The sequence below is a fragment of the Sorex araneus genome, chromosome 10 (assembly GCF_027595985.1).
Source record: "Sorex araneus isolate mSorAra2 chromosome 10, mSorAra2.pri, whole genome shotgun sequence".
NCBI classification, from domain to species: Eukaryota; Metazoa; Chordata; class Mammalia; order Eulipotyphla; family Soricidae; genus Sorex; species Sorex araneus.
Genome location: NC_073311.1, coordinates 67,379,904 through 67,406,567, shown reverse-complemented (window position 1 = coordinate 67,406,567; position 26,664 = coordinate 67,379,904). Strand labels below are relative to the sequence as shown.

Sequence of the window (26,664 nt, the reverse complement as noted above, 5' to 3'; positions counted from 1 at the left end):
TGGAACACAGCTGACTTAGTTCCCTGCCAGGCACCACATTTGCTTCCCTGGAGCTTGTCAGGAGTAAGCCCTGTGCACCTCAAACAAAATAACCCTTCTTTTCTCTTCTTAAATAGTTCTAAGAATTTAAGTTAGGATCTGGAGAGATCCTAACATTGGTACTTTCACAAATGACTGCATTTCATCTCCATCATAGTTAGAAACTTGTAAGACCTAGTCAGTTACTGCCCGTTTGCTATTTCTGATTTATAAACACAAATAGTGTAACAGTTTCGTATTACTGTAGAGACCTGATTCTCATAAACCAAACTGCAATATTTGCTGTATTTTGAAGCAGATTTCAGTCATCAAATGATATCAGACCCTAAGCTTTTGGGACCAAATACCTGACAATTCCATCTGGAAGCAGTCTGGAGGAGGAAAGACACCCAAGCATGCATACATTCAGATTTAAATTCAGATTTAAAAAAATTTCCTTGCCTTTATATGTCTGATGCAGTAAAAATATATATTTGTGTGTGTATATATATGTTTGTATATATGTGTGTGTGTGTATATATATATATATATATATATATATATATATATATATATTTGAACTGCTCCTGTATTTAAAAGCACAAGAAACTTTATTCAATTTCAGTGGTTCTGCATCACTGCTAGATGTTTCTCCTTAACATTGCTGGGAATCGTACCTCATGTAAAGTAGAGGTGTTCTCATTCCTGGATGATCCATGGCATGTCAAAGAAAACCTACAACTTCAGTCATTTTAAAAATATATATTGTGAGATCAAGTCTTTGTCAAACAAGATAGAAAGGACTGAATCTTATTTCATGATTCTCCCTTCTTAAGGCTGGGCCACAGCTAAGTCTCAGACAGAATCAGGCACAGAAGACAGACTGGTGTTTCTTTGTTTTATATATCACTGTCCTGTTGTTCATCATTTTGTTCGAGCGGGTGCCAGTAACATCTCCATTCGTCCTAGGCCTCTCTTAACTCGTTCTTCACATTTTCCAATAGCTTGGCAGCCACACCCATGAACTATTTTATATATAGCAATATAAATTCATTGTATTTTTTTATTGATTTTGTGCCATTGCTGCTTTATAAGAAAAGAAGTACTTTTATGTTTTAGGGGTACAGTTTTTGCCCACCATATCTGCTGCTCTGTGCCAATAACTTCCCACCACTATTCACAGGCCCATTCATGTAATGAATATAGTTTTGTTGTTGTTTTAAATACTGTGGTTTACAAAGTTGTTCGTGATGGCTTGTTGCAAGCATTCACTATTCCGTCACCAATCCCACCACCACGGTCACCTTCTCTCCATCACTGTCTCCATTTTCCCAGCCACCTGTCAACGCCTGCCCAAACTGGGGTTTCTTATCTCACTCTGAAGTTCCTTCTCAGATGCTAGTCAGCCCATCCTGTCCACAGTTTGTGTGTGTGTGTGTGTGTGTGTGTGTGTGTGTGTGTTTTGTTTGGGGACAAATGTAGGAGTGTCCTGGGTCTGTGCTCAGGGATCACTCCTGGTGGGCTCAGGGGACCATATGGGGTGCGAGAGATGGAACCTGGGTGGCCAAGTGCAAACGCCTTATGCACTGTAAGATCACTGAGACCCCAAATGGCTGAGGCCCCAGGTCCACGGTTTTTGTTTTCAGTCCCCAGGAAACTACAAAGTTATTCATGTTTAGGTTTCAGGCATACGCTATTTGGACACCAAACCCCTCACCAGTGCCTCTTCCCATCCTCGCCCCAGCCCCTCCCCTGTCTGCCCCCCACCCACCAGTCTGCTTCAGGAGGGGTGCTTTAGAATACACACAGAAAGCTTTTGCACTGTGGCCTCTAGTACTGCTGCTGTCCCCTCCTGCTGTTGGGCCTCCCTCCACCATAGCCGTCCTGCCTGACAGCCCCGCAGGTGGCCTGCGTTTCTGCTGAATTCCAGCTCTCTTGTTCTTCGTTTCCATTGTCTTTGGGTATTTGTTATTCCACCATTATGGGACCAACACAGAATAATCACTCTCACGTGCAGGATATCACAGTCCACAGTTTCACACTTACTCAGGGTTTCAGAGCTCGGTCCTTGGCGCCACAGAGACCTTAGTGTTGTTTTGGTGTCACTAAGAGACCGTGATCTCTAGCACTGGGACCCGGTTTGGTCCCTGGCACCACACCTGGGTCCTGGCGCACCAGGAGGACAGCCAGCTGGGCCTCCCCTCCAAAACTTTTAGATTGAAAGCATTCAGGTTTTTTTTTTAACCCAATAGCCAATCTAAAAACCTAATTTAATTGTGATCCCAGAAAATGATTAAATATTTTTTGTTTATCCAAGGGATCCAAGGTTCACCCACCATGTGAGAGAGAACAAAAAGGAAGAATCAGAATTTTTAGAGTTTGGGGGAAGCCCTGGATCTCTTGGGGCCTGGAGCAGCTACCAGATCATCAGCATTTGCTCCTCTGAGCTTTCTTTCTGATTAACCAAAGAGGCCACCTGGATTCCAACACAGAGCAAAGAGATTTAAAAAAGCTTTTCCAAACCCTCAGATTCACTGACAACCATCTACAGCACAGGACACATAAAGCAAAGGACACATGCACCTAAATAAAGCTCCCAGCTGATCCGGGGCGAGTGAGAACTGAGACTTTCCCCGCAGAGCTGGTCTTCACTCGGCTCCGGTCACCAGCAGGGCTCCAGCCTAACCTCTGGTTAACTAGTTCAACCACACACACCTCCGAACTCCACAGTTTCTGCTGGGCTAACCTGACTTCAGTCTTCCCGAGTTCTTTAAAATCAGAACTTCCCCTTCTCCATGCTCATTTATTCTGGGAAATAACAAGTGTTCAAAAGTTAGTGGCCGCACATGGACACCAGTGAATTGACTCACAGATCTGGGTAAAAATCCACAGCTAGTCCCATTCCTAGAAAGCACTGGAAGAATTATTCCTAGTCCACAGGGAAATTGGCCCAGACAGAGGGAAAGGGAGTCTCGTGAGATACACCCCCAGAAGTCTCCCCAGCTGCACACGGCGGGCTGTGGACTCCCCCAGCTCTGCCCTCTGAGCTATCCAGAGTGCCCACGGGTCAGCAGCTCGGGCGAGTCAGCACGGGAGTAGAGAGAGGCCTGTTAGCAAGGGGCTTGTCTCGTCCCCAAGTCGAGGTTGGCTTGCCAGGGTGGACTCCAGACATGGCCCAGTTGTCACCGAAGAGCCCATTCAACTCTGCTTTGCAGTCAAGCCCACGGCACACACTTGCAGGGAACCTGCAGCCTATTCCTGAGGAAAAGCCTGTCCAAGCCCCTGCCCCGTCCTGCCTGCTGTCCACCCCTGGCCTGCTAGCCCGTAGAAGGTGAAGGTGTGTCGTGGACATATTAACTACTTTCTCTCTGTGTTGGTTTTAGATCACGGAACTAGCAGGCTACACTGCCCGAGTGTACAATATGTTTTGGGTCTTTGATGAGGTAAAAAGAGGCATTTATAAGAGATCTGTCACACAAGAGTCCAAAACCCAGAGCAAGAATGGAGCTAACACAGAACTTCTCAGTGATGCTCTAGCAATCAAAGGTATAAGCTCAAATGTTTTTTTGTCTTTTCTCTACTTACTGTATTTTCTCAGGAGAACCAAAGATTTCTTTTTAAGATAGTCTTTAACAGTTACAAGGAAGCAACATTTAGTTAAATAGTTATTCCTAAAGTTAGTGTTGCAGTTGGAAGGATAGTGAATGCTACAGGAAAAGAAAAGTGTGTTACTTTTGCTTAGGACAAAATTTCGAGAATTATTTCTATAAGTGGCACATATGGCAGAATTGTTTGCTTTTAAATTTTAAATAAATTAGAACCAACATCATGTCGTTCTTTATCATCCTATGTTTTTAAGCTTTAATTTGTTCAGAATTTAAAATTGCATTGCTGGGGCTGGAGCGATATAGCACAGCAGGTAGGGCATTTGCCTTGCATGCAGCCGACCCGGGTTCGATTCCCAGCATCCCATATGGTCCCCTGAGCACCACCAGGAGTAATTCCTGAGCGCAGAGCCAGGAGTAACCCCTGTGCATTGCCAGGTGTGACCCAAAAAGAAAAAAAAAATTGCATTGCCCAGTGACTTGTCTACCTTTTGCAATACTGATTTTTCTGCAGGAAGTTTAATTTAAGGAAATAAGTAGCTGTAAATTGTAAGACTAGACTTCACGTTACTCTTGTGATACAGGCACTATTGCAATGCTTCAGGGAAAGACTTTTCACATAGATGTGTCAGCATGTTTAAATTTGAAATATACTTTGACTTAAATATAGGAAACAATATTGCCGTTTGTTTCTATGACTTAACTGCTGTGAATTTTCTTCAGAATGAGTTTATGTGTTACTCTGCACAGTGCCTTCACTTAATTACAATGTTATGATAGCTTTTTAAAACTTAAATTATTCCTTAACTTACAGGAAAAGTTATTGATGTGGATCACGGGATTATTTGTGAAAATGTCCCCATCATTACGCCAACAGGAGAGGTTGTGGCTTCCAGGCTGAACTTCAAGGTGAGCTGAGGACCGGGGTTTCTGCTCCTATTTGAGCAAAGACTGTCTGAGCCCTTACGTGGTTGAGCACTGGAGCAGGGACTCACAGACTCTCAGGGTCAGTGTTCCGTCTGTAGGATGCCAGGGCACAGGCGGGATGAGAGGAGGGAGAGCGAAAAAAGTCTGCGTGGAAGCAGATTGTTCTCAAAAGGCACTAGGAAACGGTATTCTGCTTTGTAGCCAAGCTGAAAATCACGGTGCATGAAAGCCTGCACAGAGTAACGTGGGGAGCAACAGGACATCTCCCGAGAAACCGGAACAAGATTTTAGGTCTTTTCATCAAAGGAATGGCTTTTAAAAAAAAAACTTACATTGTAATATATCTACTAAGAAGCAAGATAAAATTTATTAACACATTTCCTTCTGTTAGTATTCATTCTCTAACTTTATATTTTTGATTCTCATATACTTTCAGGAAGGGGTTATCAGAAGATTAGAATCAAGCTTGTAATTCTGTTGAGAATGAGTCACTTTAATTCTGTCTTGATTATCAAAAAATGATATAAAAACATCTGAGGCCATGATATAAGCGTTATAAAACTCAAACTTACATTTTGGAATTCAAAAAAATAATTTTTCTGATAAACCTAAGACTGTAATGAAGGTCTGAGAGCTTTGCTCAAAAGAAGACGTGATTGCACTTGGTAACGATCTCGCTTGGGTCATGGTTTTAGCATGGTTTTACTCTAAGCCCCATTATTAAACATGCATTTACATACGAATAAGGTCTGGACAAGAATGAAAAGCACAGAATGGGAAATTCTACAGTACTTACTACTAGAGAAAGTGTTTCCATTCCAGTTTGTTTGGGCTTTGTTTTTCTCTCCATAGACCCAGAGAGTGGCTAAACCACCCCAATCTGCCCAATCTGTGTTAATGACACACCACATTTTTAAGCAAACTTGATACAAGACATTTCAAGAGACAATCCTGAAATATTTCTTTTCTTTATTCTTTATATGTATAGCAAGCAAATTTGAAACAAAACATTTGAAGAGGTCAGCCAAAATATCTCAGTCTTTATGTCTAATCTCAAGTATAACTATTTGTAATTTATGTGGAGTTTTTGGCCAGTTTGGGCATTATAACATCAATCTTATTGCCTTATTTATTAGCCAATTTATGACTCTAGAATTATCCTACCTACTCACTGAAATATTAGAGACATACCATACTCTTTCTGTGAATGAATTCACAAGTAGCTCAGTTTGTTTTTATAAAAGGAATTTTATTCACTGTATCACTGTCATCCCGTTGCTCATCGATGTGCTCGAGCGGGCACCAGTAACGTCTCCATTGTGAGACTTGTTACTGTTTTGTGGCATATCGAATATGACACGGGTAGCTTGCCAGGCTTTGTTGTGCGGGCAGGATACTCTCAGTAGCTTGCCGGGCTCTCCGAGAGGGACAGAGGAATCAATTCCAGGTCGGCCATGTGCAAGGCAAGAGCGCTACCCACTGTGCTATCGCTCCAGGTCTTTTATTATTTCTATAATTGAAATTAAGCTAATTTTAAGAATTAACATGGTTCCTGATCACACCACAGTATATAATGCACACTTTGTATAAATACGAAAAAATACATGTGTCAGTGCAGTTAAAGAAATACAGTTTTCCTGCTGAAAACCCAGGTATGCAGGACTTGTGATTGAAATTTCCAGGCTTGCATGGAGTGTAGAATGGTTGACCTCCCCGTGTCCCTGTGCTAGTGCCTGTCGGTCACGCCCAGGAACTGCCTCTCGCGCCATGTAAGCTCATTAACGGCCATGATCCAGAGACTCAGAAATAAATTTCTTGAAAGAGAGTAACACACTACAAAGATGCCTCCAGACCCTGTGCCAGGCTGTCTCATCCCCCAAAACCTCCCGCCTAAGCAGGACCTAATTTCTTTTGTATTGCTTGTTATGAATAATCTGCTAAAAGGGATTCAAAGAGTTTCCTTAGGGGAAAGTGTGTGAAGAGTGTTGTATTTTATCCTGGAGCCACTCAGCCTTTGTTTTGGTATATCAGTAGTAGTTCGGAGCATTCATGGAGTGCTCTACAGGAATTTGGCTGTGAGCATGGTGGATTTTTTTTTTTTTTTTTTGCTTTTTGGGTCACACCTAGCGGTGCTCAGGAGTTGCTCCTGGTTTTGCACTCAGGAACTACCCCTGGCGGTGCTAGGGTAACCATATGGGATGCTGAGAATCGAACCTGGGTCAGCCGCATGCAAGGCAAACACCCTACCCGCTGTGCTATTGCTCCAGCCCCGAGCATGGTGGAATTTTATTACTTTTTAAATTTATTTTTTTATTTACCGCGCCATAGTTGACATAGTTATTCTAGCATGGAAATCACTTTACAGTCGTATTGCTGCTGCTTCAGCACCTCCCAGTGCATTGGGACCCTTCCACCACAGTCCTTCTCCCCCCACGCCCAGAAATGAATTTTAAAATAATCCAATAAAAGTACCAAATAAATTGAAGTTTTACAAAATCACATTAATATAATATAATAACATATTTCTAAGCATATTCTAGAGGGAAATGTTCTCTTGACTTGGACTTTTAGAACTTTTAGAATCATTTGGAGAAGAAAATGAATAAAATTGGTAACTCTTTTTTATTTCCCCTCAATGCTTACTAAGCATCAGAAAACTTATGCTGAAAAAAATTATATGACTGTAGTAAAGTCTTCTATCACAGACTCAGAATCAATGCTAAATTTGAGAGAAATTCTAATAGAGAAAAATTCTACTGAGATATTTTGTGATAGTCTTTTGTTATCGCATATACTTGTTTTAAAAAAAATCAGTTAGGGAGCTGGAGCGATAGTACAGTGGGTAGGATGGCACGGGAGACGCTGATACAGCAAGTGTCTGGTGCCTTCTCATCTTTGGGTTTTCAGCATCACTGATTTGGAGTATACAAAGCCATACATGCCTGTCCTTAATTGCAGCCCCTCATGCCTTCCAGTCGTACCTGTTTTTGATCACTTGCCATAAATAGTGTTTGATCTAGCAGATAGCCTTTTGGGGTGAGGAATGGTACAACCAGCAGTGCCTGAGGCCGCTCCCCCTGCTCTGTGCTCAGGGGTTACTCCACCAGATGGTGCTCAGGGGACCATATGGTCCGGGGTTCTGTCCCAAGCTCCTGCGTGCTTGGTGGGCCTGTAGGCAGCATTTTAGAATGATGTTTCTTTTCCTTGTCCATCATGAGAAAGACCCTCTTTCTTTCAAATTATTTCAACATGATTTCTTGATGTTGAAAGTCTAAGATGACTTTCCAGTCCTACTGTTAGTGTGACCTGATGTAACTATTTAAATGTAAATTATCAAATTAATTAGTTAAATGTACATTACAGATAAGATAGAGGGTTCTAAATAGAAACAGTCAATAGGTGCCATAAATGGCTTGTTTTATTGATTATATGTACTTTTATTTTAAAAATTGATCTGTAGACATTCCCTTGTTTTCCTAACTTACTTTGGTAAACAAAATTTTAACCATCTGTGACTACAGTACAATTGGAATCAGTTTATCCCTGTGATTATGAGCTTTCGTGATTTCTGTGACATTCGAGACAGCTGGAATATAAAATGACATGACCTAGCTGGCTCTTAGATAACTTTGTTTTGTAGCCAGAGATTCTGAGAAACAAACCAAGCTGTATTCAAATTCAGTATGTGTCAGTCAATGTAAGTGTCAATCAAATATTAATATGAATAAAATTGAATAGATTTTAAATACAGCTCTTTATTTCACACATGACTGTGTTTCTTCCTCTGATTACCATACCTCAGTTAAAATTCTGAGAAGCAATTGCCAGCTCCAAAAAGAGCTTGTGGGTCTGGAGTGATGGTACAGCAAGGAGGGCATTTGTCTTGCACACAGCAGACCCAGGTTTGATCTCTGGCACCCTGGCAATGGTCCCCTGAGCTCACCAGGAGTGATTCCCCCAGTGCAGAGCCAGGAGCAAGCCCTGAGCACTGCTGGGTCTGCTGGGTGTGCCCCCTCCCCACCCCCATCCCCAAAGAAGGTCCTGTTCCTTTGGAACTAGACTATTGTGTGATGTTTCTGCCTTAGAGCTAAAATCCAAAAACTAGATTTAACAGTCTCAAGCTTTTTATGTCTTCACTTGATGCACTGCCCACCCTAGGTTACTATGCTTTTGAAAACTTTTCACATATACATCATAACATTTAAAATCCTTTCCTCGGGCTAGAAAGATAGCACAGTGGGTAAGGCATTGCTTTTTATGTGGCTGACCCGGGTTCAATCCCCGCGTCCCTTATGTCCCCTGACCAATCCTGAGCACAGAGCCAGGAGGAACCCCTGAGCATTGCCAGATTTGCTCCAGAAACCAAAAAATAATTTTGTAATTTAAAAAATAATAATAAAACGCTCTCCCAAGAAATCGCATTATGGTATATAACCTATTTCTTACTGTATGTAGGTAGAAGAAGGGATGCACCTTTTGATAACTGGACCCAATGGCTGTGGGAAAAGCTCTCTCTTCCGAATTCTGAGTGGACTCTGGCCTGTATATGAAGGAGTCCTCTACAAGCCACCTCCTCAGCACATGTTCTATATTCCACAAAGGTAGGTAACTTTTCATGTCACAGAAAGTCACATCTTAGTAGTAGTAGCTGGGGGAAAAAAACGAAATGCAGTTATCTTGAGAGTTTTTATTACTGCTTTGATTATAACTGGCCGAACAGAGTCCCACTTCTGCTCTTTTCCACATCTGTCTCCACGGAAGGAATGCTCCAGACTGCAGGTGGTATTTCAGGGACCTACGTCTAGCCCAGAGGACAATTAGAAGCAGATGATCTCTTCTATAGGAAAAACAATTCTTGGATTTTATCCTATTCCCTCCACCAAGATGTATAGAATCATATGTTCTAAAATTGTTCCCTGGGTTTTAGGAGTTTCCATATAATAGTCTTTATTATCAAATTTCAGTTATAGTTATACAGATGGAACCTTAAGGATATATACATATTTATTTGTTAAAACCTACAGTGGTAGAAAGAACATACCTGAAGTAGAGGAGGTAAAAACAGTTTGGGTAGTAACAAAACGTTGGACAACAGATATCTCACAGACAGTTGTGTTTATCACAAAATAAATTGCATATTGTGACACTAGAGTAATTGTTTCTGTCTGTATCTCAGAATCCATTGGGAAACATGAATATGATTCTAAATCACACTGTCAGCATATAATTTTCAGATATCGACACATTAATAGATCAATTTTAACTTAAGTCATTTTTGATTTAAAGTCAAAATTGATGTAAGTCATAGGACCTAGAATCAGGAGGTAAAAGTCTATTTTAGAATTCTAATCTCATCTCTAAATGCAAATGAAAGTACATACATAAATATAATTTTATATATGATTTCAGCTAGCTCAGATTTCTTGCAGTTCTTAAACATAACTGCTCAAGATCGAGCAAGCCAGTCATTTCCGAAGTATAGAAAGAATGTACCCAGCAGAATCATCCTTCAGGCAAGGAGAAAGATTTTGTCAGACACACAAAAACAGAAAGAATTCACCCCCACTGTTTCGATGCCCCTGGCGTATAAGAATAGCCACCCCCGGGTATGGCTCTGTAGCCAGTGCCTGCCTCAAACTGCACCCCTAACTCTGCCCGACATCGTCACGTGCTCTCTGCCTGTCTGTCCCTGGCACTGTCCCATGTGTGAGCACTGCAGCCAGTTGGGCAATAACTCCACCCGCCCCAGTAAGATCAGCAACAGAAAGGGGAAATAAGTGAAAGTTGAAGTTTCTTCAAATTGAATTTAAAAGCATACTAATTGATAATATGAAACATGAGAATGTATGACATACTCACAGAGGCAAAATATATAGGCAAGACCATAATATCCCAATACTGGCATGCGGTATTGTGTTAATCATTTAGTTATCAGTGTAAGTTAAAGAAAATATACTTAAAATAATGCTATCGCTTGCATAATTTATTAACAAGTACACAGTACAAAAAGAGGTGAATTCTAGCATAGAGACAAAACAAGAGTGTAAGGGCGAGAATTTTCATAGACAGTCAAAGTTCAGTTTATTAGCATAATGAAGACTATTATATCTATGATACTTTTATGTAAGTTTCATAGGACCCACAAAGCAAAGACCCAAAGTAGATTCACAGTAGATTAAAGAAGGGGATCAGAGTAAACCACCGCAGGAAACCGCCAGTTCACAAAGGTGAACATGAAGAGAAGGCAGGAACCAGAGAACTACAAAAGAAACAGGACAAGATGACAAGAGACCATGTGTCTCAGTAATTAGTCTAAATGCAAAGGCACAGACATCTATTAAAAGGCATATAATAGACATTTTAAAAAAGAAAACGACTCTCAACTCCAAGCTGCCTATCAGAGATACACTTTAGCTTTGAGGAAACAAGAACCAAAATAAGAGACAAAAATACATACTTCATGCAAATGGAAACTAGAAGATGGTTCTATTTATATCAAACAAAATAGAGTTTAAGCCACCAGATGGCAACAGTGGGGGAAAATTTACATGCAATGATAATGGGATGAATTAACAATGACATGTAACTCATTCATATGCACCCTATATATAGTGCGTGCGTGTGTGTGTGTGTTTGTGTGTGTGTGTGGACACACACACACATTAATCCAACATTAACAGACACAAAGATAAACAACACAATAGTAGTAGGACACCATTGTTTATATCAACATAAACGATGCACAGATCACCTAAACAGAAAATTAGAAGACATTAGATTTGAACTATATCTTTTTTTTTTAATCCATACCTGGTAGTACTCAGGATTAATTCCTGGTTTTGCATTCAGGAATCACTCCTGAGAGTGCTCAGGGATCAAACCCAAGTCAGCTGCATTCAAGCTAAACATCCTACCCACTGTACTATCTCTCCAATCCCCTGAGCCATACTTTAGACCAAATGGACCTAATGGACATCTGCAGAATATTCCACCCAACAGCAGCAGAATGCACATTCTTCACAAACATTCACAACGTATTTCTAGAAATACTATATGTAGACCACAAAAATCATCCTAGCAAATTTAAAAACATTGAAATCATTCCAGATACTATTGCATATTATAACACTATGAAACTAGAAAACAGTAGCAAGAAGACAAGGGGAAATCATTCAGTCATGTTGAAGTTAAATAATATACTCCCAAGTGACCAGTGCAAAAAAAGTTAAAAAAAAATCTTGGAGCAAATGAAAAATGGAAACACAGTATACCAAGACTATGGCGTGTTGCAATAGATCTGAGTTTATAACAACAAACACCTATATCAAGAGAGAAAAAATACATCTCAGATAAACTTGACACTCAAGGAACTCTTCAGGCAGAGAAGCCTGAAGAGATAAGGAAGGAAATCATGAAGAATAAAGGAGAAAAGGGATATGGAGACCAAAGACCAGTACAATTAAGAGCTGGTTGTTTGTAAAGGTGGAAAATGTTGATAAGCCTTTAGTTAGACTAAGGGGGGAGGAGGTTAACTTATGCAAGTCTGAGAGTTTGTCTCTGGGTTCTCTTCTGTTCCATTGGTTTGAGAATCTATCTTTAGTACCATACAGTTTTGATTACTATAGCTTTATTGTGCTGTTTATAATTTAAAGCAAAGATACAATACCTCCTATCTTTTTATTTATTTGGAGGCTTCACCTGCCAGGGGCTCTTCCTGCTCTGCGCTCAGGAGTGACCCTGGTACTCAGTGGACTGTGGTGCTAGGGATCGAACCTGGGTCAGCTGCATGCAGGCAAGCACCTTCTCCCTTACGATCTCTCCAGCCCCGATACTTCCCATCTTTTTTCTCAAACGTGCTTTGCATATTCTTGAAGTTTTCTGATTCAGTGTAATTTTGAGTAGAGTTTGTTCTGAGTCCTTTAGGAAGATCACTGGAATTTTGTTTGGAATTGCACTGAATCTGTCTCATGCTTGAGTTGGTTGGTCATGTTGGTGACGTTGATTCTTCCTGTCCCTAGACAGAGACTTCTCCATTTCCTGGGGTCCTCTTCCAGTCTTTCAATAGTGAGTTAGACTTTTCAGTGTATTAAAGTGTTTGACATCTTGGGGCTGGAGCAAATAGCACAGTGGGTAGGGCGTTTGCCTTGTACGTGGCCAACCCAGGTTCGATTCCCAGCATCTCATATGGTCCCCGGAGCACCGCCAGGAGTAATTCCTGAGTGCAGAGCCAGGAGTAACCCCTATGCATCTCCGGGTGTGACCCAAAAAAGCAAAAAAATAAGTCTTTCACGTCTTTTGTTAATTTGATTCCTGGGTATTTGGTATTTTGGGACACTTTTGTTCTTTGGACACAATTTATTTTAAATAAGATAGTTGTTTTATTTCTTCTAGATCATGATTTGGTATATGTAGCCAATGTAATGTTTTTCAGTCACATCCTGCCACCAATCATCACATGGACAGAGCAGGAGGACCTTGTGCCGAGAGAGATAAACGAGAGAAAGACAGCACTGTTTGCACTTAGAGGGTAGTTCCAGCACCTGCTCATTTAGTTCAATATCACTTCATTAAAACACTTTTTTTTTTGCTTTTTTGGGTCATACCCAGCCATACCCAGGGGTTACTCTTGGCTCTGCACTCAGGAATTACTCCTGGCGGTGCATGGGGGCAATATGGGATGCTGGGGTTCAAACCCAGGTTGGCGCATACAAGGCAAATGCCCGACCTGCTGTACCATCACTCCAGCCCAAAACACTTTTAAAGGGGAAACAAGCCTAACCCACAATGAACAAATCAATGCTACTCAGAACCTGCTTTCATTCTACGTTATTTTGCTTAAAGTTGAAGTTTCTAAGAACCTATCAATGATGTTCAGTGAGGACTTGCTATATGTGGAATCTGTAAGAGCCAAATAGAAGAGAATGGTGTTTTTCAGGGTGCAGGAGAAATGGGAGACACGGTCAGAGTACAGACTTGCATCAGGAGGGGAGGAAGACGGGCCCAGCGTCCACGTGGCATTCTAGTTAACAGGAAGGTGCTGTGCCCTTCACAGTTGTCAAGAGAGTACATCTCTAACATTTGCTCCTTCTGGGAGGTGGTGGTGAGCTTAGCTAATGCCAGGGGGTCTTCATTTGGCCTAGCATCAGTGGACAGGTCAGCACCCTGTGCACCTTAAACTCTCTCTTAGTTTTAGTAGTAGAGTTGGGGCAAGAAAAGTCCGCTGATGGCTGCTATGAGAGTGCCTTAGAGGGAAATGTTCGTTATGTGTTTTTACCATATTTTTTTTAAATGGGGGGAAAGACAAAGCGTGCTTGTCCTCAAAAAGGCCTGTGATTTTGAAACAAACATAAATCAGTAGGAAATGCTTTCTAAGTTATGAAACTATTGCCTAAGAAAAGATTCAGCTGCAACTTGCTTAAGGGTAGAAATTAAAATTAGAAGTCTCAGTGGGTGGGGTGGTGCTGGGGCAGCACTTGGTGGTACTCAGGGCCTATTCCTGGCTCTGCTCTTGGGAGTGAGCCTTGGCAGCCCTCAGGGGCTTGTCTGCAGTGCCAGGGATCAGGTTGGGGTCAGTTGCATGCAATCAAGCACCTGACCTTCTGTGCTAGCTCTTGGCCTAGAAGTCAGTTTTGAAGAACTAAAAGTGTTTTTAAATAATTGCTGTTAAAAGCCGTTGCTTCTAAAAAGCATGGATATTTGTTTAAAATCTTATAGGACAATATCTGTATTACCAAAAAGAATATAGTTTATGTAAATATATACGCAAAGTAAGAGACTAAGTATTTACCGCCCTCATTATGTAGTTTTTCTCAGATCTTTTCAAGGAAAATTTTACATACTGTTACAGGTTTTCTGATTTAAAGGAAAGCAACTTGAACTTAATTCAGCGTATGATGAAATATAAACACTTCTTGGAATAACTTCTTCAATATTATCCGATATTTTGTTATACTAGTTTATAGCAAAAGTATTAGTTAAGGGACTGGAGAGATGGTACAGTGGGTAGGGTGCTTGCCTTGCACATGGCTGACCCGGGTTCGATTCCTGGCATCCCATATGATCCCCCAAGCCCTCCAGGAGTGATTCCTGGGTGCAGAGCCAGGAGTAAGTCCTGAGCACCACTGGGCGTTGTCCAAAAACAAAACAGAAAGACTCTACTAGTTAAGTACTTACATCACAGAGAAAGAAGCCTGCGTATTCAGTCTAGAGTCAAGTCTTGTGTACCTAGAGAATAAAGACACAAACAGACCAACAGACCTTTTTAATAGTGCGCCTGTTTTTCAGTTTTGTGACTGAAACACTTCTCGGTGGAAAAGTGGGCCTGTTAGCCTTTGTGTCCTTCTGATAGAGCGGTTGTCTAGGGAACCAGGGAGCGGCCTGTCTTTTGTGCCGCCCACCCGCATCCCATCCCCAGGTCCCGTGTGGTCCTTAGGCACCACGAGGAGTGACTTCTGAGTGCAGAGCCAGGAGGGGGTCCCCGAATATTACCAGTGTGGCCTAAAAAAACAAAGATCAAAAAACAAAGAAAAGAAAAAGGGAGTATCTGGTAACACCATAAGGTTGGAAAGGAAAAAGTAGTATGTTCTAACTAAGTTACTCATTTTTAAATCAGTTTTGCTGAGAATGCTTCTAGGGCTCAGTTTTGAAGTTGGGAAATCTGAATTCCTAGGAAATTAAGAAATAGTGTTAAGATTTCCCCAGGTAATATCTTGTAATATTTCAACAGTGCTAGTAATGAGAAGCAGATAAAAGAAAAATCTAGATCTTAGTCTGAGACGATGCATAAAAATTGTGCTGGATAAATCTATTTCAAACAGCTCCCGCATACTCCATTTTCATTAGTGACTGGAAGTGGCAACTGCAGGAACAATTGATCAGTTTTAGTAAAGTGTTTCTCCAAAATATACACCAGCTGATTTAAGCCTATAGCTGGGCCGGGGAAGGGCAGGCGTAAAATGATGATTTCTGCTCAGATTTTGAGAAATTCTTTGACTGTTTTAGTTCATTTTGGTTGTTGAATTCCTGAACAGCATGCCCACACTTTTTAAATTCTGCTGGAAACTCCAGATTCTACCTCATGACAGCTGTCCCTCAGAATTCATCTGCCCCTGGGACAGGGACTTGTTTCCACGGCACCCATAAGTGCTGCTTCATCAGAAGGATATGTGAGTCAGACTTCAAAATCAAGGGCAAGACATTAAAAAAGAAAGTTCCTTCCATATAATAATAGTTTCCGATGTATGACTAAGTTGTGGAGGAAATTAATATAGATAGCTTTACTTATGATCTTTTTATGAACAGTGTGTTGGTTGTGTTCCACCTACTTACCTTAGTGGGAGCTGGAGGGGTAGTGCAGGGCTAAGGCTCTCCCCGTGCATGCGGGCAACCCAAGTGCCACCCTCTGAGAACACCAGGACTAACTCCTGGAATTTGCATTAAAAGAGTGCATGACATGGAATCTCTTTTAGGAAAGAATTCCTTGAATCTGTGCTTGCTTGCTTTTGTAGCATTTCCACTTTTGCCATCTATGTTGGAGTCCATGTGCTTTGAAAACCGTGTTGCTCTAAATGGGTTTTCACAGTGAGAGTGTTTTCTCCAGATATAACTGACGGTCCCTGGAGCATTTGGCCCCAGCTGAGATCCTGTGAGTTTTCCTTTGGGGTAGGGAGAGGGTCACAGTGAAAGTGTCTGTGGCAGTTACTATCCCCTCTGGGTTTTCCACACATAGTGTGATGGCATGTTTCTCCTTTCTGTGTGGCAGCCCATCACGCCCCTAGTTTAACAGATGAGAAAACTTAGCAAGTTCGGAGTCATGGACTAGTAGGTGTGGGACTAACATGCGACCTCAAGAGTGTCCAACTCTAAAGTGACCCTGTGTTCCCTCCTGCAGGAGTCTGTGTGTGAGTGTGTGTGAGAGAGAGAGAGACAGACAGACAGACAGACAGACAGACAGACAGACAGACAGACAGATGTGAAACGGCACCCCATCTAATCTCACCCCACTGGGAGTCTGGGCAGCTGAGGCGGTTGGCTGGCGTGTGTGAGTCTCCACTTCTTCAGCCTTTGTTTGGGACAGTCGTGATGCTTTGGGGAGGGAGCATCGAACCATTTTCTGCATCATCTAGCACCAGGTTGGCTGACCACCACTTACATTCATGTGAAGGAGTCTTTGCTCTTACTGAGAGCATAATGCCTTTAAACCAGAGCATGTTCAAATGACTTTTGAATTAGTTTGTTCTCTGTTCTTTCTGTTCTGAAACCCCATTTTCTGCGATTTTTTTTTCTAAGACACTCCTTTCATTTTAGATCAGACTTCTTACTGTGATATAATCAGATTTCTGTTTCTTTCTGGGCCACACCCAGCACTGCTCAGGGCTTCCTCCTGGCTCTGCTCAGGGATCACTCCCGGCTGGCTTAGGGGACCATCTGGTGTGCCAGGGACTGAGCCCGAATTGGCTGAGTGCAAGGCGGATGCTACCTGCTGTACTGTTGCTCTGACCCTGTAATCAGATCTTTCTGCAATGCAGAAGTGATTGTCCTTTGCATCTGAGAAGAGACGGTTTTGTTTTCTTTTCGGGAGCTCAGCAGAAAGGCCAGGACTGTCAGTGAGATCAGTGCTGAGACTGATGCCCTGCAACCCCCAGGCATGGGTGTGTCTGAGGACTTTCATCCATGTTTTAAAATCTGAACATGCATTGAAGTCTCCGGTGTGCACCTCCCAGTGCAGGCCTTCCTTTCAGAGGGAGAGCGCTCTCACACCACAGTGCTCAGCCCAGGAGCAGAACCGCTGACAAGCAGCTCCACGGTCTGCTCCGTGAGAGGGTCCCTGCACGGACAGAGCGGTGCTGGCTCTGAGGACAAGGATTTCTTCTCTGGGCATCATATGTCATGTGAAAACATAGGTGATGGCCTCAGAAGGGATGAAGAAAGAAGCTGGGGAAGGTACTTTAAATTAGCCCTCATTGTCTCTCCAAAACTCTACCTTTTGGGCTTTCCGGTTCTTCATGTTTATTTAAGTATGCTAGTATATATAATATTTACTTCAGGCATACAGCGTAATAATTTGAATTTGTGTACACTGGCCTTCTGAGTGAGTGTTTTTTCAGATCGGCATTTCATTTGCCCATTGGGCATCACAGCCATCCCTTGGCTCACTGACTCGGGCTGGAAATCCACACCCCCAGTCCTGCCCAGTCCACCCAGGGTGTTTGTTTTTCTGTCTTTAGAGAAGCCCCTGGGCCACGTGCACAGCACTAACACGCCATTTTCGAGGGGACGGTGGGCCAGAAACCCCTGGAAGGAAGGGGCAGGCCTCGGCAGAAAGTCCCACTCCCCGAAGGTCACTCCTGCGCCTGCTGCCTGCAGACCAGGGAACTGGGGGAGGCGACTGTTCCTGGACAGACCCCACTGAGCCCACTTGGCACTGAGCATGCCCCTGGTGTGAGCTCACAGGGCTGTGTGTCTGCACACGCTGGGATGCAGGGCCCATGCGCCGTCCCACAGAGAACTGGCGGCCGGGAGCCCCGGGCAGCGCTGCAGGCCTGGGCTCTGCTCCCTCGCCCTAGCCAGGACACTGACTTGCACACGCTGCTCATCACCTGTTTGAGGGACACAGGCTCGTCACCTAACCAGCAGTTCGGAACGAAACATGGCCCTCGCCGAGAAGTCACTTCTGTCCCCTTGCTTCCTGAGTAGTCCAGTCGCAGCAAGTGAATTTTGTGTAAATATTCAGGCAACTCTCTTATAAGAGTAAGTTGCACATTTTGTAAACTGCATAGTTTTGTGCATGCTTTGTAGCAATCCATCATCTTCTAAAATCTCCTAAAGGAATGCAAATGTAAACGTGGTTTCTCCTAAGTTCTCGTTGTTTGGGAAAACATTACTGATATATTTTTTCATGTTTAACTTCCAAATGGGCTAACCTGTACAATGATGAGAAAATAATCTTCATTTCCTCAGTGAATTGCAGAAGGCCAGCATTGGAGCTCCCGTGCAGTCTCATAAACGGTACAGACTCTCTGGGGGAGGGGCCACCAGCCATTCTCCCCTTACCTGCAGCAGCTTAACACGGGAGCCCTGCAGTGCTGGGGACCCCAGGCCATCGCAGTGGCGTGTGGGGCCTCGGGGCTGCCCCTGGTGGTGCTCAGGGAACCGCCTGGTGCCATGACTAGAGCCTGGCTGAGTCTAGTCCAGCTTATACCCTGACCACCATACTGTCTCCAGGCCCCAGTGAGCAGTGCTCCTAACAGAGCAGAATTTTTGAGACCATTTTTGTTTTTATTGAGTTCCTGGAATGTGCAGCGCTGTTAACCACACCTTCATGCATGCGCTCACACCATTCGCCGTGGAGGGCCTGCCTCCCTGCACAGCAAATCCAGCTCTCAGAAAGAGTCTCCAGTTCCAGTGACTTCGGCCATTTGTCGTTCCCTTACTGTTTTCTGCTCTGTTTTATTTTTTTAAATCCCGGATATGGGAGAGATCCTTTTCTCAAAGCTTTATCGTGGAGGTGAACATATAGATGAACAGAACTAAGCTATTGAAATTTCATAAGATTATAAATCAGTGATAAACTGATGAAATTATTTTTTAAAACTATATCTTTTTACAGTTATCTAAATTTTTAGTTAATATTATGAACAATGGACTGGAGCGATAGCACAGCAGGTAGGGCGTTTGCCTTGCACACAGCCAACTCAGGTTCGATTCCTCCGCCCCTCTCAGAGACCCCTGCAAGCTACCGAGAGTATTCCGCCCACACAGCAGAGCCTGGCAAGCTGCCCGTGGCGTATTCGATATGCCAAAAACAGTAACAAGTCTCACAATGGAGACGTTCCTGGTGCCCATTCGAGCAAATCAATGAGCAACAGGACGACAGTGCTATAGTGCTACATTCTGAACAGTTCTGTTCCCATGCGTGGAATAGATAAATCCTAGGAAATGTAAAATTTAGTAAGAGTGATATGAATTGAAGAAAATGTTAAGGGGAGGTGCTGGCCATAGTACAGCAGTTAGGTGTTTGCCTTGCACACAGCCAGCCCGGGTTGGGTACCCAGAATCCCATGTGGTCAGTTGAGCATAAAACCAGGACTAAGCCCTGAGCACCACTGGGTATGGCCCAAAAAGGGAAAAAAAAAAAGTTAAACAAAAATTTTAAGGGGAAAATCCTGGTTTTTTTTTTTAATTTTTTAAATTTTATTGAATCACCATGAGATAGTTACAAGCTTTCATGTTTGGGTTACAATCTCACAATGATCAAACACCCATCCCTCCACCAGTGCACATTCCCCACCACCGATATCCTGGGTATACCCCCCCCCGCCCCACCCTCCCCCAACCTCTATGGCAGACAGTATTCCTTAAGAGGAAAATCTGAATAGGCCTATATACTCAAAAAAGTGTGTTTTATTTTAAGAAAGGGAATATTGGTTCTATGTTAGAAAATATGTTACAGATACTGCTTAAGTATCTGCGTTAGTAAGTAAACAATTACAATAAAAATCTCTACAGTGTAAAAATTAAGTTATCTTAATGTACACAAAACATTTAATATAAATGGAACATTAATTCATTATTTAAAAAGTGTAAAATCCTTTGGGCTGGAGCAGTAGCACAGAGGTTGGGCTTTTGCCTTTCACGCAGCCAACCCAACCCGTGTTTGATTCCTCCACCCCTCTCGGAGAGCCCAGCAAGCTACTGAGAGTATAGAGCCTGCACGGCAGAGCCTGGCAAGCTACCCATGCATATTGGATATGCCAAAAACAGTAACAATAAGTCTCTCAATGAGAGACGTTACTGGTGCCCACTCGAACAAATTGATGAGCAATGGGATGACAGTGACAGTGAAAATCCTTTAGCAAACTAGGAATAAACAAACCGTTCCTAATCTAATAGTGTGCAATAAGCAGCACCTTGAGTGAATCTCAAGATTGATACTAAATGCTGAGAAGTTTGTTTTGCTTTTTTTGTTTGTTTGTTTTGGGGCCACACCTGACAGTGCTTAGGGATCACTCCTGGCTGTGCACTCAGGGATCCCCCTGGCAGGCTCAGGGGACTGTTTGGGGTACCAGAGATCTAACCTAGGTCGGCTGTGGGCGAGGCAAATGCCCTACTGCTATACTATCACTCAGGCCCCTTGTCTTGTCTTTAAGAAGCTCCTTTAATGCTTCTTGCAAAACTGTTTCAGGGTATAAATTCCCAAAGCTGTTGCCTGTCCATGAAGCTCTGAATTGTTCCTTCAAACCTGATTGACAGTCTAACTGGATAGAGGATTCTTGATGTTGCGTTGATTTCATCAAGTCTCAGTACTAGGTCCCTCCATTCCCTTCTGGCTTAAGGAGTCTCATTTGCTAGGCCTGCTGTGAATTTTAAGAGATTTCCTTTTTATGTAAGTTTTTCTGATGTTACTGATTTCAAAGATCTGTCTCTGTCTTGGGCTCTTGTTCCTCTGAATGCAGCATATCTTGGGGTTTTCCTAGTTGAGTCTGTTTTCACCGGGACTCTTTGGGCCTCTTGGTTTGGGTGCCTGTATTCTTCAGCTCTGTGAAATTCTTCTGTATGATTTCTATAACTATTAGTTCCTCATTGGATTGGCCTTCCTGTTCTTCAGGGCCCTGAACGCTTCATTGTTCTTGAACTCTGCTCTAGTTCCCTGTATGCCGTTCATTCCCCGTCTGCTGTTGTTTCCTGGAGGTGTCCTTTGCCTCCTCTTGGAGCTCCTCGCTCTTTTTCTCAGCTGTGTTGTTATTCTGCTGCTTACAGCGTCTGTCGAGTTTTGTGTATCCCATCATGTGCTGTTCATTTCTGATCATAGTTTTCTCATCCGGCTCTCATATTTTCTTGTATTCTGCTGACTCCCTGTGTCATCATTCCTTTGCATTCATTAAACATCCTCCACATGGTGTCAGTGAAGTCATTCTCTGAGAATTACAGATGTGGGTGGTGATAGTTGAGCCTTCCACGTACTGTTCTCACTCGGTAAACTTGGAGAGCGTCTACAGTCTTTCTTGCTGTGCTCAGGGTGAATCTTTGTCATTCAGCCTCCTGGGATTCTCTGAGAAAGCAGGCTGGGGCTTGGTCTTTTCCTTCCCTGCCTGCCTTCATCAGGAGCTCGCACTGTAACTGTGAGCAGTCCTGCTGGCCTGCCTGTGTGCTGCACAGCTCGGAAGATGTGAAGCTGGGCCTGTGGGTACAGCAGAGGTCTGCCGGGGAGGGCAGAAGGTTCTCAGCACCATGCAGTGACAGGAATCAAAGATATGGCAGAGGTCTGCCGGGAGGGGGAAGGATTCTCAGGACCATGCAGTGACAGGAATCAGACCTGGGCTGTGGGTCAAGTACGTGCCAAGAGTGTGTCCTGACCACCACCCTCCCTCCTGGACTCTGTGATAAGTACCCTACAGAAGAAGTTTGCATGCCTTCCAGAGTAGCAATACCTTGTTGACGCCACCGAATTTCTCTTCCCATGTGGAGCAGGCTGGGTGGTTCCCGCTCGTAGGAGAGTAAGTGTATTTCTAACATGTTTAGTTATCTAGAAATACCTGGTCCTAAAAAATGTAATCTCAGTAAGCATGAATATGGCTCTTCATTTGGGGCATTTCTTGTTGCTACGTCTGTTTTTGTTTGGGGCTATACCTGGCAGTGCTCGGGGGGACCATGTGATCAAACTCAGTGCTCCCACATGAAACTCGTGCTCCAGATCTTTGATCGTCTTCCCAGCGTGCTACACATGTAAGCTAAGCGTCTCGATGGGGCCGGAGGGGTAGTCCAGTGGGTAAAGGCTTGCCTTGCATGCCACCAACCCGGGTTCGATGTCCAACATTCCGTATGCTCCCCCAAGCACCGCCAGGATTGACTTCTGAATGCAGAACCAGGAGTGACCCCTGAGCATCCCCACAATAAAGAGTTTCAGGATGACTTATTATATATGACCTGACTCTCAAGTGTAGTGTTTGCTGTTTATGGAAAGGACGATGACGTACTAATCCCGGTATGTATTTTTACAGGAAGTGTGTTTACAGCAGAATTTCTGGCTTTCAGACCGCTCACTTCTTATTCGCTGCCTACACAGGAATTACTTAGCTTTCATTATTCTTACACACTTACTTATACCTTAAATACAATTAATATTTCTGTGATATATTTATCAATACTCACCTATTAAATTCTGATGACTATAAACTGTTCTATTTTGAATTACATCTTCCCACAGACTCCAGGCAAAAAGACAGAACTGCCATTTCTCAATGTTTTATCCCTTATTCTCTCCCTGTTAAAGAAAAATAAATAATTTTCTCGAAGTAAGTTTTAACCATAGTGTTAACACCTTAACCAGAATAATCAATTGTTGATAATTTAAATGTTAACAAGAAAAGTGGGATAGGTAATAAAATTTATCAACATGACCCGAGATATTTGTAACTATAAAAGTATAATCACTGGGGTTGGGCCTGATTTCATACCTCTTATAATCTTTATAATCTTATATTTAAAATCTTATTATAAAAACATTTAAAACATATTATATTTAAAAACATTTAAAACTTATTATAAAAACATATAAAAACTTCTTTATAATCTTATTATAAAAACATTTAAAAATATTTGGACCCAAAAAGCAAAAATAAATAATTTCTTTTTTTTTTTTTTGCTTTTTGGGTCACACCCAGCATTGCACAGGGATACTCCTGGCTCTGCACTCAGTAATTACTCCTGGCAGTGCTGGGGGACCATATGGGATGCTGGGAATCGAACCCAGGTCTGCCACATGCAAGGCAAACACCCTACAGCTGTGCTGTCACTCCAGCCCAATAAATTAAAATTTTAAAAAAATAAAAATATTTGGAGCCAGAGAGATATTGCGAGGGTTAAGGTGCTTCTGTTGTGTGCAGCCAATCCCACGTCAGCAGCTGGCCCACAGGTCCCCCTGAGCACCGCTGGGTGTGGCCTCTCACGCAAGTAAATAAATATAGATGCACTTGAAGAAATTCCACATTTGAACATTTTTTTAAATATTGGTGATCCCTGGACTGGAGCAATAGCACAGTGGGTAGGGCGTTTGCCTTGCATGCAGCCGACCCGGGTTCAATTCCCCCGTCCCTCTCGGAGAGCCCAGCAAGCTACCAAGAGTATCCCACCCCAATGGCAGAGACTTGCAAGCTCCTTGTGGCGTATTGGATATGCCAAAAACAGCAACAACAAGCCTCACAGTGGAGCCGTTACTGGTGCCCGCTCGAGCAGATCGATGTGCAACAGGACGGCAGTGCTACCGTGCAACAGTGGTGATCCTGGTCTGAGAGGCAGCTCGAAGGGCCGAGCACAGGCTTGGCATGTGGAGCCCAGGGCCAACCCATACACACGCTCTCCTGAGTGCCACCAGGGTGACCGCGACCGGCCCTTCCGACCGATAAGCTCCTGTGGGCTTATCCCGGTGCTGTTTCTCAAGAGACTCGGTGGTTCCAGAGGAAGGTCAGATGAGCTGACTTCTTTGGCAGTTCCTGCTGCCGGCTCTTGGCTTCTGGGCTGGCTGTAGAGACTGTGCGCCTGCCGCCGCCTCGTAAGCTGACTCTGCAGTGAGCGGGGCCATCTGAGAAGGCGGGTGGCCAGCAAAGAGAGCAGTGGAAAGGCGACTCCCGGGGCTCGTGTGTCACGCAGGGCAGAGTGGGACTGACCACCGCGAGTGGCCGCTCCCTGCTGGCTCCGCGCTTCACTTGAGGGGGCTGTACCCTTCCTTTGCAGGAAGGCAGAGGGCGTAAGCCCAGGCAGAGACCGGCCCTCCGTGGGATGAGTTCTGGCCTGTGTCCAGCTCAGAAGCCCCTGCCGCCGGGGTCAGAAATGCTCTATGGGTTCCTTATCCGGCTTGTAACACTGCTCTGTGGCCATGTGGTATTACTAGGTATAATCCAAGGCAGCGTCACACAGCCGCGTTGCAGTGACACAAGCAAAGCATGCGAGAGCCGGTGTCATCTTGGAAAGGGAGGTCAGGGTGGAGGGGAGGTGGGGGCAAGGTGGCCTGTCCGTGTGTCTAGAGTTGGATTTGGGGTGGCCTTGTGCCCTGCGGCCCCTCCTTCATGCCCTGGCCTGAGACGCCCGCTTCAGGGCCACGGCCTGTGATGGGTAACAGGCATGGCCCCTCCCTGCCCAGAAGGTGTTTCCAGAGCACCCCGGAGGGTGGTCGGGCCCTGGCTTCGAGGCTCTCCCCTGGCTGCCTTTGGCGGTAGCTGTCCCTCAGTGTTTCTTGGTTCCACCTCACAAGCGGCGTGTTCGACTCCTGTGATTCTTCTCTCCTGAGGGAATCTCAGCTTTTCCGTTTTCCTCACTGACATTGAGAGTTGGGGAGAGGTTGCAGTGTTTCTGAGAAGGTTCTCATGATACGATTCAGGTTACAAATTCGTTGCAGAAGTATGACTATTATGACTTATGTTGATCGCTAAGCACTATATAACTAAAATGTTGTGAATTCTTGAGGCCAAGGGCCCAAACCACACTGGTGGGTGGGCAGCCACTGTAGAAATCTCCCGGGGTGCTTCCCTTCCTCCTGCCCCGGCCTGTCTCTGCCTTCACACACCCAGCTGTCCAACCTGGGTCCCGCCCTTCCAAGGGCTCCCAAGTTTCACTGGAGCTCACCTGTCCAGCTCACCCAGGGCCTCCCCACTGACACCTGACTCACTTGAAGGCCAGTGACAGTCATAGCCCGGGGGTCAGCTCCTGGACAGGTCTGTGGGGCCAGGCTTCAGCCCAGTGGCCCACGTGCTGTTCTCCAAGGACACTTTCAAAATGACAGTGCCAGAGCGAGGAAAGAGACTTTGTTAACAGACGCGAATCCCTACTGAGACCCCAGTTCCCAGGAAGCATCCCTGTCTCTGGTTTCCCGGATCACTGCCGTGCCGTGAGGACCCAGGTTACGGATGTTAGCCAAGGGGCCTGGCCTGCCCTGCCCTGCCACATGCAGCACGAGCTCCGGGGCCCTGCCTCCCCCAGCGCCGCCTGGCGTGTCTGCGGGTGCCCTGGCTCATTTGCTGGTGGTCTTCTCTGCTTCTGGCCTTCCTTAGCCCCCCGCTTAGCCCCACGTGGCCCCGACGGGGACGCTCAGGGGGGTCCCTGCTCTGTCCTGGGACCCCAGACCATGTGCTCCTCCCTGTGATTCCGTTCTGAAGTAGACGCCTTCGTGGGTGCAGGAGGGCCCTACCTGGGAGGGCTCACTCGGGGCTCTGAGCTTGGGAGTCCCTGTGGTGCGGGGGCCCTGCCCGGCAGGGACCAGCCCAGGTCCCCGGCTGCAAGGCACGTGCTCCCTGGTCTCCTCCCTGGCCCAAGGCTAAAGTTCTCACCCACGTGTTTCGTTTCTCCATCGTCTGGCCCTAGGCTATGTCCCGTGTCAGTGGTTTTGTGGTTTTTCAGGTGGGGTGTTTCTGCTCTCCAGGGACACTTCCTGCCACTCATGGAAGGAATTCACAGAAGCATGTTGTTATTCCTGAAAGTGATGCAGCAGCTGGTTCCTGGAACCCTGCGCATACCTGCTGGGCAGCCCCCCCCCCCGCCCCCCGGCTGCTCAGCCTCCGCCAGCACAGGCAGCCCCCAGCTACCAGCAGCCTTCGTGGACACCCCCCACCGTGTCCTGACCTTCCAGCTCTCCTGGACAGCTCTCCCCCACAGCCCTTCTCTGGGCCGCCCACCCAGGCAGGCCCCACTCCCAGGCTAGCCCTTCCCACAGCCTGGCCCTCCCCCGAGGTGGCCTGCCTCAGTGTACCCACAGCACTGTGTCCACAGACCTTCACGGGCAGTGCCCCTACACGATCCGAGGTCAGGGCCCAGCTTTGCAGGCTGGAGCGGGGCAGTGCCCGAGTGTAGCCCTGTACTGGCAGGGAGGTGGCTCGGAGCCTGTGCTGAGGGACTGCCCAGGAGGCCTCACACACCACAGGGAGCAGCCCCTGAGTACCAGAGAGGAGGGGAGGGGGAAAGGAGGAGGAAGTGGAGGGGGAAGGGGGGCAGGAGCAGGGGACTCAGTGGGGTCTTACTTTGCATTTCTTTTGTTACAAATGGCATTTCTAAGTAGCTGGGGGGGTGGGGGGAGTTGTCCTTGTCATATTGCTGGGTCAAAACCACAGCTTTGGGGCCAGGAATG

General features: G+C 44.8%; 1 protein-coding gene across 1 annotated transcript in view; it reads left to right on the top strand.

Annotated features, from left to right (window-relative positions):
* Positions 1-26,664, top strand: part of ABCD2 (ATP binding cassette subfamily D member 2) — a 53,201-nt gene that overhangs the window by 12,043 nt on the left and 14,494 nt on the right. The window contains exons 4-6 of the mRNA XM_055118112.1: positions 3,402-3,564; positions 4,438-4,532; positions 9,006-9,151. Coding sequence (XP_054974087.1) covers positions 3,402-3,564; positions 4,438-4,532; positions 9,006-9,151 — 404 coding nt within the window. The remainder of the gene's footprint in view (positions 1-3,401; positions 3,565-4,437; positions 4,533-9,005; positions 9,152-26,664) is intronic.